The sequence below is a fragment of the Mustela nigripes genome, chromosome 5 (assembly GCF_022355385.1).
Source record: "Mustela nigripes isolate SB6536 chromosome 5, MUSNIG.SB6536, whole genome shotgun sequence".
Classification (NCBI taxonomy): Eukaryota; Metazoa; Chordata; class Mammalia; order Carnivora; family Mustelidae; genus Mustela; species Mustela nigripes.
Genome location: NC_081561.1, coordinates 67,745,197 through 67,757,299, shown reverse-complemented (window position 1 = coordinate 67,757,299; position 12,103 = coordinate 67,745,197). Strand labels below are relative to the sequence as shown.

The 12,103-nt window shown below is 48.0% G+C and overlaps 1 protein-coding gene across 2 annotated transcripts; it reads right to left on the bottom strand.

The window, feature by feature from the left end:
- Positions 1-4,739: 4,739 nt before the first annotated feature.
- Positions 4,740-11,285, bottom strand: VGLL2 (vestigial like family member 2). Of its 2 annotated transcripts, XM_059399121.1 has the most exons (4): positions 11,150-11,285; positions 8,644-8,956; positions 6,084-6,611; positions 4,740-4,780 (listed from the first exon to the last, which is right to left on the bottom strand). In XM_059399121.1, the coding sequence occupies exons 1-4, from the start codon at positions 11,228-11,230 to the stop codon at positions 4,740-4,742; spliced, it is 963 nt and encodes a 320-aa protein (XP_059255104.1). In that variant the 5' UTR covers positions 11,231-11,285. The 2 variants fall into 2 exon arrangements, with proteins under 2 accessions (XP_059255104.1, XP_059255105.1); XM_059399122.1 differs by lacking the exon at positions 6,084-6,611.
- Positions 11,286-12,103: the final 818 nt, after the last annotated feature.

The window sequence follows — 12,103 nt, the reverse complement described above, 5'->3', positions numbered from 1 at the left end:
TGTTCCTGAAGGCTGCTTTGCCTTTTTAGGGTAAGAGGGTCTCTCTGTGTTTAGGATAACATGATTGACAGCTCCACTCCAGCTCCAATTAGCACCCTATAATTTATTAGCTTCTGCTTTCAGATTATGCGTTAACTTCACAAATATTTCAACCACGGAACCAGCAGCTATCAAGTGTCTCTTTCCTGATCCAGCCCTTTGGGGCTGGAGTGAAATACAAGGAAAGAGCAGTACAGTTGGTCTGTCAAGTGAGAATAATCATTTGTGTCTGTGCCTGTCTGAGGGTACCATGTCTCTGATTTCCCTTTAGGCTTGCATCAAAGATAGAGATAGAGAGAGGGAGAGAAAGAGATCTATAGATGGATTTTATTGTGAGGTACCAGATTTATATTATTAGAGTTTCATTTATTCATGAAAGATGAGGGAAAGCTGGTGTTGAGAAATGTGAAATTTACATTTGCTTAACCCCATTGCTTGTGTAAATGTCAAAACTTCAGTTATGTACATGCAGCCAATCTAATAATGATACTGTCTTCAGGACATTTATTCCTTCACTCCAAATTTTAGGGTTGTGTAATAGATAATGAATAATAATAAATCCTAAAAACCTTGCCAGGAATGTGGACTATATGGAATTCGGACTTTAATAAGTATGATCAAAATGTAAATTATTTGCAAGCATCTTGTCAACAGAATGTTAAGAAAATTTTATAAAGGAATCCTATTTTTTTGGTTTCATTTAATTTTAAAGTCTTTTAGATATCTTTCAATTTTCTTTTCATGCTTTGACATTGTAAGAATTACATTGAAAATGCAATTTATAGACATAACATTTATATGAAAAGCAGTTTGTCTAAGTCTTTTTTTTAATCTCCTCCAACCCCAAAGTGATTAGTCCCTTAGTATTAAAAAAAAAAATCCTATTTATTTTGATAAAAAGGGTATGGGTGACTCCACCTAAACCTAGATTTTATGATTCTGAGCAAATTGGAGGTTAAAATGATCTTAAGAGTTGTTTCCTCTGATAAAAAGGGCACAGAAGGAGCAGTACGTACACAGAAAGAGTGGCAGGAGAAGCTTCCCTTCGGGGGATCCAACTCCTAACCTTTACCACCTCTGCCTTCCTTCCCATCCAGGCTCATCTCAATCTTAAATCATTGCTAGAATTTGCCACACATTGAAATAGAACTTCAAAGGGGAAATGAGACAGGATGGCAAGTCCTTTTAAACTAAAGGAGTAGAACAGATAGAGTTCCCTGAAGTTGGGTGACTGAGTTCTCAGCCAGAAGGCAATCGGCAGAAGGATTACTTGGTGGCGGAGAGCTGTCTCTCCCCTTTTCATCACCTCTCCCTCAGCTGAGGCCAAGCACACAGGGAACACTGCATGAGGAGGCCACCAGTGCCAGTGGGGATGAGTAGAGGAGAAGCTTATCTTTCTCTCAGGCCCCCCAAACAGATAGAACACATGTGAAAACGTCATGTTGGGCTTTCCCTGTGTCATCTTTCATTCCCTTGAACGTCCTTTTATCAACGACCAGGGCCTTCTTTAATCTGCACCATTTCATGCGTATTACAAGACGGACATAGGAATTTGTATTTTGCATGAATTTGGGGGGGGGGGCCTAAAGCATGTCTGTTAGGATTTTTAATTCACCCAAGTTCTCTCCAATGCTTTTATGACACAGACAGAATCATTACACCTTGGACATCAAGGACATCTTGCGTTTCTACTCGGGGAATGCCTAACATGGAGAGAAATGCTGTCATCCGAGTACCCCGCGTGCCAGGCCGCTGGAGCCCGGCTCAGCAGTCTGGATGGTCTGGTTAGGACTGCCCCAAAGGCCAGTTCCAGTGAATGAGTCTCCTCACCTGCAACCTGATATTCAGGTCAGATGCAGCTCAGGGGAGAGGTTTTGGGAGTCAGGACCTTGTGGCTGGGCAAATGCTCCCTGTGGGTTCTGAGCAGAGATCCTGAGAGTGCTAACACCGTGGAGCATGGGCACAGTGTCTCCCAGTGGGGACTGTCTAGAGACAATGTCCTGCAAAGAACACACCACGTGCTTTCATCCTCAATGGCATACTCAGCGTCAAATTCTCCAAAGCGAGCTGGGACTTAATGCATTTTATTTATGCTTGTATATACTGGTGATCTGTGCCAATGGAACATGGATTAAAAAAATCCACTGAGAAGTCCAGAGTTAATTTTAGTTATTGCTTCAGTGTCCAAACCTCAGGCTAACTCTTACACCACTCGGTCGGTTGGGTGTGAAGAGCTTCAGGGCAGTGAAGTCTGCTAAATACTGAAATGAATTAATAAGAGAAGCAGTAATTATTCCCTCCTGGAGAAGAATGGAAATGTGCATCTGACTGAATGGTCTATAGATAGTATCATTTGATGAAGAGGTGTGAAAATGCCCTATGATAGTTCCTTGGAGACCAGGGATTCCGTAAGGTCTATGATATGTCAGCCTTTGCTGCCCTGCCTCTTTCCTGGTCCTTCTTCATCTACTGTGGAGGAGAAAGTAAACCTGAAGTTGAGCCTCCCAAGATGAATCAGAAGAGGTCAAGTAGCCTGTATGGTGGGTAACAGCGCAGTCTCTGCACGAGGGTGGCCTGGGTTGGCGTTCTGGCTCTGCCACTCACTGGCTGTGGACTAGGCAAATTATTTCTCCCCTGAGAGCCTTGGTTATCTCATGGGTAAGAAGGGGATTGTTATAGTAAATACACATGGAATTGCTGTGAGACTTAAGTGAGTTAACCTGCATACGAAGCCCTCAGACCAGTCCCCGAGAAGCAATTAACATCAGTTATTACGAGTGCTGTCACATCTAATGCAGCAAAATCATCGGGTACCTTCCATAGAAGCAAGACCAGAAACAGGTTCTCATAATAGTCATAATCTACTACACACCTGCCTAGATGATAGAACGAGGGGATGGCGACCTCCACTGAGCCATACTCCGAGTAAGGTCCCTTACCGTCTCTGACTCTTAAGACTATTATCCAAGAAAAACTGTATTTGTTTCTCATGTTATAATGAAGGTCAAGATTTGAACTAATATTTTTATGCTTTAACAGTCTAGAAGGGCAATTTGAACATGACACAAAATATTTCTTTCAGGCATTTCAGTGAATGAATACAATTTTGGCATCAAGAGAAAATTAAGAGAACAGACCCCTAATTTCCTAAATCTCAATCTCTCTCTCTCCTCTTTCTTTTTTCTTGCCTCATAGTAAGTTCGTTTTCTTAGCCTACCTTGTTAAACTGTAATATAACGAATACTTCAAAAATGCTTTTTAACTGACTTCTGTCTTAAGAGTCTAGAATGGAAGAAGCAACAGTAATTCTCTTCCGGAGAATAATAAATGTGACAGGTAAGCTCTGGGCCACAATTTTCTCATTTGTGAAACAGAGATGGGATACCTAACTTCTCATTCCCAGGGTTGATGTCAAGTGGAAAAGGGTTAATGGCTTTCACAGAATAGCAAACACTTTGGAAAAACAAGAAGCAGTATATACATAAAGTAGTATTAGTTACTGACATCAGATTGTACTACTATAAATTATTTTATTCTACTCAAGAAAGACTAAGACATTTATTTTCTTTTCATGAAATAACACAACGACCCTGTAGTAAAGAGACATCTTTACTGTTCATTTCTTCTTCCTCATCACCTTCAGCTTTGCCCACGCACAGACGCCTTCCCCTGTGCCAAAACAAAAGTGACCAAATGGTAACCACAGAGACTGAGAGGAATATATGAGGTATTAGAGACTCTGTGGACATTTCTTTCCCTTATGTTGATTTTTGGTTCTTCTTCATGGAGACAGTTTGGCCTTCTTGCTGCTTCTCTGGCTCCCACCCGCCCCCATCCAGAGGAGGATGAAAGGAGAGATGGAATTTGTAGGAGAGAAGGCAGAGAAAGGTTTCTTCTTTCATCGTAAAATGTTCCCCATAAAAAATATGATACACACACACACACACACACACACACACACACACAATAGATCCAGTGCAATTGCAATTGTTGTGCCAAACACTGGGAAGTGCCACCTTGGTCGATGTATTTCTGGAGTTTTCAACAGTTGTCCTACAACAGCTGCATTTCAGTAAGACTTGGGCAGATGGCTCCAGATAAGCCACTTGCCACTCACATTTAGGCTGAGGCTTCCATGTTCACAGTCCAAAGGAAAAGAGTGTGTCTTTTTGTGTCTGGAGTGGGTGTTGCAGAGAGAGAGTGGGCACAAAGGGAGCTGGAGGCCTTGAGGTGAGGAAGAAGGGATTGGCCTCTTTTACTTCTCTACCACAGTCTTCAATGCAAATACAAATACATTTTAAATGTGAGGATACAGACATCAGGAGAGCGATGGTCACACTACTTAATGACATAATTCACATCAGCATAGAAAATATTCACACCAGAAAGTCTCTTTTTTTCTCCTCTTTCCAAGAAAACTTAAGACAACATATCACCTAAGTGAGTTCACCACAGGTATTTCCAGTGATTTGCCCCAAAGTCATTAAATATGAGTCAGAGTCTTTGGATCTGCTCTTTCCGCAGAAGGAATCGAGTTAGACAAAGTTTCTGAAGATGCATGTTTTGGTTTTCCCAACACGTGGAGATGTCTGAAGTCTCTGCCTTCCCCCACATCCTCATCCATGAAGTAGGAGGCCCAGATGCGGAACCTCCGTGGCTGGTCAGAAGGGAAAGGGAAGGGGAAACCCGGGGCCATCAGATCAGCTCAGGAGGGATGTGCCACAGAGGGAATAACGACGAGCTGCAAACCAAGATCAGAAGCCATTACAAACCCACTCGATTTCAGCTCTGAGCATCAGCAATTGGCACTAGTCAGAGACCTACAGGGAACAAGGTGGGCAGTCTAAAACCAGTGCAGATTCTTGCTTTTGTCCTGACGCTGGAAACCTGAAAACAGAGAGAAAACAAAAGAAAGAGAGAGAAAGAGGGAGAGGAGAAATAGAGAGGGACGGAGAAGGGGTTGGGGGCAGGAAGGCACAGGTATTTAAGGAAAGAGAAAGACAAACACCACTGTTTTATTGTGAATGTCACAGAATTCACTTAAAGGGCATGAATGAAAGTAAAAGCCAAGCCAACCGAAATGTCAAATCTTCACCTGAAGAAAGGGCGCGTGGGCAAGACTACAAGCCAATGATTATGTTTATAGTATAAACCATTTTTTGGTTATGCCCTAAAAATAAAGGAAGCAGAAGAATGTACTTTTCAATTTCAACTCGTTAAGCCAGAAACTCAATATAGTCACTGAAACCACGTTCTCTTTAATTTTTACATTTTAAGAGACCTATTTAACTTGGTAATTAGTTTGATATCAGAAGCACATTTTTCTTTCCTTAAAATTGTCACTAGGACACAATACCTTTCCACCCCCCAAGCTGGAAAAGATTTTGAACTACACTTCTAGCTCTAGGTACTCTAGATCAGCGCTGTCCAATAAAACCACAATGGGAGCCGCAGGCATAATTCTAAAATTTCTAGCAGCCACATTGGAAAAAAAGTAAAAAGAACCAGGTGAGAATTCATCTTAGTAATATATTTTATTTAACCCAATATGTTAATATGCAATGTGTCGAAAGTATTCCAACATGCAGTCAACATAAATATTAGTGAGATGAATTGTACATTTTTTCCTTGTACAGTTTTGAAATTCAGTGTGTATTATGCGTGTACAGCACATCCCAATTCTTCCTAGCCACATTTGAAGTGCTCAGCAGGTTCGTGTGGCTAGCGCTTACAGAATTGAACAGCGCAGAGCTAGAACCGTTTTAACTGTTTGTTTGTTTGCTTGCTTGCTTATTTAAATTTGGGGGAAAAAAATCATCTATTGTATCTACTAGCCAGGTTAGGGCAGTGTCTTTCTTTCTCTTTCTGCCCACACCGACGACAGTGGGTCATCTGCCTGCTGAAGCGCAACCCTGACATGCAGACCTTTGGGCCGAAATGTCACTGGGGTCTCCAAGGAGAACTAAGGGGGATCCGGGGCTCAGCCCAGGGTCGGACACAGGGCAGGAGGGGTCCGGGGAGACCAAGCTCCCTTTCCCGCTTACCTGAGTCCACGCTGAGTCCCAGACCCTGGGCCACGTCCCCCGCGGGGCTGGCGAAAGGTCCTCCGGGCGCGGCCCACGCGGCGCCGGTCGGCTCGCCCTTGGCGGAGAGCTCGCAGGGCGGGCTGCCGGGCGCCGGCGCCGGGGCGGGCGCGAGGCGGGCCGGGCGCCCTGAGGCTGCGGGCATCAGCAGCGGCCCGTAGCGCGGGTCGAAGTGAGGCGCGTAGACCTCGTGCACCGCGGCGGGCCGCGGGTAGGCGGCAGCCTGGGCGCCGAGAGCGCTGCCCAGCGCGTACGGGTGGTGCGGGTGCGGGTGCGCGTGGTGTGGATGCGCGTGGTGCCAGGGCTCGGCCGCACCCTGGTGCAGATGACTGTGCAGCGCGGCCGGTGAGTAGGGGTCTGCGGCGGCGAACGGCAGCTCCGAGTGCGCGGCGGCCAGCGGGCTGCCCAGCGGCGCGGGCACCGGTGCCTGATACGCGCTGTTCCAGAAGGAGGCGGGGAAGCTGCGCTGGCTCATCGGGAAGGAGCCGTCTGCAGGCCGGCGAGGCGGAGGGGAGGAAAGGAAGAGAGGAGCGCGTCACCGCGGAGGAGATGGAAACGCCAACCCCGCACCGCGGAAAAGCTGAACGCTCCGGGCCGGCGACCGGCGGGAAAGCCGCGGCGGGGAGAGGACCTGTAGCCCGGCCTCGGGGGCGGCGCCTTTCTGGGGGTGCCGCAGCCTGCGAATACGAGGTTGAGGCACCGCAAAATAGGGGAAACCCTTTGGGAAGGAGGACCGCTTCCTCGGAGTTTGCAGACGCGTCTCCAGTGCGGAAACCCCAGGACAGATTGGGAGAGGAAGAAAGGAGAGACACTCCCTCCAGTTCCAGTTTTGGGGCGCAGGGAGCTTCCTCCGACTCCAGGTTGTTCGGCCCCGGCGGCCTCGGAGTAGACGCGGCCTCCCTGTCCCACCAGCCCGCATCCTCTTCCCAAGCTAAAGATACCTCTTCCCACTCTTGGTCAGCCGCCTAGCGATTTCACTGCCCGCTCTCGCGTTTCAGCCTCCCCTGCTCCAGAAAATGTGCCCCTCCAAGGCCTCTGATAGACTGGAAGTCCATCGACATATTTCAAAGTCTTGCTATTATTAGCCTCCTTTCTAGAAACCTTTCAAATATTTTTTTCCAAGAACTCAAGCGAAAGAATAAACTGGACATATTAAAGGAGCAGTTGTATTATTTGCAGAGGGACACAAAGGGAAGATCTTTAAAGTTTTAATTAGTAATATTTGTGTGGAAGCCAGGAATAATAATAATAATATTATAATAATTCTTATGGTTATCACTGCTGACCCCTAGCCCTGGGAAGCATTTTAAAAGAACAACAGCATTTAGATCAAATTTATTGTGTTTAGTGGAAAGGGAGGGAAAGAAAGATATATAATGCCTGGGGTCTTGATCCAGGACCTCCTCTAGGGAAGGCATCTGTCCCGCATACTAGAGAATTAAAAATGTGTTGAAAATGCATTCTAAGTAGCAACTGGAGAATAAAAAGAATGTTCTGTATTCCAAACTAATGATCTGGGATCTTGTTTAGGCACAAACTGTCAGACACTCTTAAGAGAAAAAGGGAGGGTGAGGGTTGTCATTCCCCCCGCCCCAATGTAATATTTGTTTTCTTTTTACAAAATCCTCATTTCTCATCTTAGTACAACACATCAAAAATTAAGTTTAGTGAGAAAGCTTACCCCAAAATAGTTACCCCCACCCTTGCCCCGGGACTAAAAGGAGATTGAGATTTCAGAATAGAAGGGAGATTTAGTTGACTTGACCAATAAATCATTGTTCCGGGCTAGATAAAGCAGTGCTTTGAGAGAAGGGTAGAACAATAAAGAGGGGATGTGTTTGGGGAAAACCCTTAGGGATGTTTTGGCTGTACCTAAATTTTTATTTCTTTGGTACTTTACTTGCTTACTGAAAGACATTTTCTGCATCAAGTTTTGCTAAGCAGCTGAAGCCTGGCAAAAAGCATACATACATACATTTTAAGAGACATTCAGCAGCAGGTTTTGCTTCCAGTGGAATCTAGGACTTTTTCCTCTAGGCAAATTTTCAGGAACTGCTAAGCACCCTGGAGGTCGTTGTAGGTGAAGACCTTCCTTGTGGCTTGGGACAATGCTGGAAGCTTCACATTCCCACAGCACTTTTACATACATTTTTCTATTTGCCAGACAGCCATCTCCAGGTACAGTTAAGAGGGTGATATTATTCTAATTTTGAAGACCGGTAAATAGAGTGACCTCAAAAGGGTTAAAAGACTTGCCCAAGGTCATATTGCTAGGATATGCAGGGCCCGTGGGAAAACGCAGGTCTCTCAGTTCCAAGGCTAGTGGTTTTTGTAGGTCACTGCTCTGCTCTGCCTCTTCAAAGGAGAGATTTTTCCCCTCTTCCTTCCTTTTACCTACCCTCTCCACAAGCCCTGTCCTCACCTCCTCTCTGACACCTAGTATTCTTTTGGCTGCCATTCCTAGGTGGGCCCAGGCCTAGAGGGCTCTGTATCTGCCCTTAGAAGTGGGCCTTTCACTCACCCCGCCAGGGCCCGGAGCTCCTGGGTGCTTTGCTGCTTGTACAGCTCGGGGAATAGCTGCTAGGCTGGCTCAGGGCCCTACTGAAGTGCTCGTCCACCACAGAGCTGATGTCCCCCTGGAAATAGGTGAAGAGGACGCAGCGGGAGTTGATGTACTCGGCCTCAGGTGGGCGCTCTTTCTCTGGGCTGCCTTCTTCCTCTTTGATACTGGCTGGAGTTTGGCTGGAAAAGGAGGAGCTGCCACTGCCCGTGCTGTTGCTGGGGCTGGCGGTGCACTCTTGGGCTTCCTGCATTTTGGAGTAATAGGCTAGTTTCTGCTCCAAGAGAGAAAGAAAAGAGAGGTCAATTTCAAAAGAGATGGCAAATTGGGTTCCCACGTCACTCCCTCAGATCCTAAGGTATCCAGGGGGAAAACTGGCATCCAGGCTCTAAGCCCTGTGCTCCATGAGCGGCCAACTGCCCTTCTTGGTGTCTCCATCTCCCCAGACTTGCAGCCAGGCCACAGGGAAAGCTCTCTGAAGATGGTAGGGGGAAAGTCCCAGAAGATGCCAGGATAGGAGCGGAGTTTAACCACAGAGCCAGGCTTGGGGCAGATATATTTTAAAAATCAGGCTCCAGGGATAAAGGGCACCCAAGTCCAGTTAGGGCCTGACGGTCCCCTGCCTAAGATTCCAGGGCAGATGCACACGATGCAGGATTTAAGCATTGTCCTGAGAGAGCACGAAAATGCCAAAATCCACTCCATTGCAGACAGAAATGTTAAGGAAGAACTGCTACAGAGGTCAGAGATAGTTCCATTTAGGAAAGAATCCAGTGGGGTAAAAATGTGGCGTAACATTCTGATATGGATTATGTGAATAAACGCAAGCTGATATTTCTCTGGTCGCCCATAAACTGTCCACTTAAAAGTCTATCTCCGTTTTTAAAGAACTCTTCTTTTGAATAAGAAAAAAACCAGAGGACTATGAGCATTTCGACCCTCACCATCTCTGGGCACATTGAGGAAATAACAAGGAACGAAGATGATCTTGGCTGTAAGGATTGGTAAATTGTGGACGTCTTGTAGTAATTTTAAAAACCAAATGTAGCTGCTGAAATATTTTCTTAGAAATGAGCAATAGACTGAATGCCGGGTTAAGACATTTATGCGGGCGGAGGTGGTCTTGAAGCAGGCTGATCACACAAAAAACGAGCAGAGAACTGAATGGCATAGGTTGGGTTGGTCCAGGGTCGGGGAGGAGAAAGGACCAAACAGAAAACCAACCCATCTCTCCTCCTTGCAATAGTGCCAGCCTGGGAAGAAGCCATCTCAGACGCTGAAATCAAAAGACTGGAGTTACTTAGTGGTAAGTATCGCTACTTCACCACATTCCCCGCTTGGCTTATAATGAGGGACTCTGTTGATTCCCTAAATTAACATCGTGAGACTAAACAAAGTCCTAGATGGAAAGTTTAAAAGGGGCAGGGGCGTAAAAAGAAAAGGCAAAAAGCAAAACCTACACGTGCCATCATTAATGCATCAGGAAGTTTTCGAATGGACATTCTGAATTCGCAGTCAAATTTGGCAAAAACTTGGACGGGTCGGGGGAGGGTGGGATGTATTTCAGTCTCTCTTGAACAGGAGGAGTCCAGGCCCTCACTTTGGAACCTGCTTCCGACTCCTAAATCTCCCTGGGTGTGTGATCTTATTCTCTTACTGGACTACGGTCTTCCGTTTCGACAATATCGGCAGACACAGAAAGAAAAACGGATCTACCAGATTCAGCCCGGAGAAGAGAGGAATTGAAATAATCGAAACTTCAAGAGTTTGTTGAAACGGGGTAAGGGGTCTTCTTGGTGGACGACAGAAGAGCCTGATGCAGCCACGCAGGCTCTAGAAAGGCGAAATACTGTCTCCGACGCTCGCACCCGCCAGGTCAATTGCACCCCAATAGCAGTCCCCAGAACTTTGCAGAGCAAAGATTATAAAACCCACGCTTTCACGCAGTTCTCTTTGTAACGAATTCTCTGTTTCCGGAATTAATTGGCCTGATCTTTTGAGAACTGAAACGGAAAAATGTTACTCCTTAGATAAACTTGCGGGGGTGAGAACGCAGGCCTTTGTACTTTAGACAGAAAGAGACCGGCCTTTGCTTTTGTTCTCGTCACTCTCACCTTTGAGACCAAAGTTTGGTTTTCCCTGCGCGAGCTTTGCTCTCATCTCCCCTCGCGCGCACCGAAGAATCTGTGGAGTTCGACAGATCGCTCGCGCGATCCTCGTGTGATCGTTCCCCGGAAGCACCGGGCACGCATTAGCAGGGTTTAGCTGCCTTCCCGAGAGAGCAAGTGGACAAGCTCAACCTATCGTGTGGCAGCGCCGGCGATCCCGCATCCCCCGGGCTCCCGCCGCTGGTAGGACGCCCCGGACCAGTGCGGAGTTGCGCTGGACCCCGGGGTGCAGGCGGTGCTCCAGGAAGCAGGGGCGCACCATCCGTCTCCAAGGTCCCGGCCCCGGGAGAGACACTTACCTGGTGGTAGGGGGTGTAGGCGGCTGCAAAATAAGGCTGGGGAGGACCGTAGACTTGGTACATAACATCCAGACAGCTCATGGCTCCCCGCTGCGAAGACGGGTAAGTGTTTTTTCATCAACTCTGGGTCGGTGGAGCGCAGTGATGCTGCATGGGCGGCGCTTGGACCCGAGCTCCCGAGTCATCGGCGGCGGAGCGGTGGCCAGCGCGCTCAGCGGCTCGGGATCCCGCTCGCAGGCTCCCCTCCCACCCCGGCAATTTCAACCCAGATCGCGCTCCGGGATGGAAGCGCCCGGGCTCCCGCTAGTGGGCATTTAAACCCCACGCTGGACTGGCGTGCTGACGCCACTCTGGGCCGCAGAGGGGGCGGGGACCGGGGGGCCAATGGGGAGCCAGGGACTGGGCCCGAGGGGCTACCGGCGTGTTTCCCCCGGCTGCCCGGCTGCGAGCTGGTAGCCAAGCGTGCGGTGAACTGCTCAACTCAAAGCCTGAGCCCCGAGGCTTCGCACCAAGAGAAGCAGGATTCCCAGGCTAAAGCTGGACAGGGAAGCAAACCAACAGAGACAGAAAAGGCAGAGAGGGAGGGAAGAGTGCAGGAGGGGGGAAAGTGGGGGTTCTCGCACTTGGGGAGAGAAAGAAGTTTGATGCGTGGTGGCAAAGGTCTTGTGGGAGAGCCCCGGCCTCAGACTGGAGGGTTGAGAGTGTGTGAGTCCGGGGGTGGCCAGGTGGGGCAGATTATCTGCTCTCGGCTTCTGGTGAGGGCCGGGAGGAACACCGCGCTCCCCAGGAATCCCCTAGGTTATCCGTGTCACCTCAGTCAGGAAGTCGAGGGAGTCGGGAGACTCCGGCGGGGCGCGTAGGAGCTTCCTCTGCGGGGAAATGGCAAAGGCTGAAGCCGGTAATGACCGCCCTGATGCGCCTCCTCCGACCCAGCCCGCCCACCGCCGCCCTCCA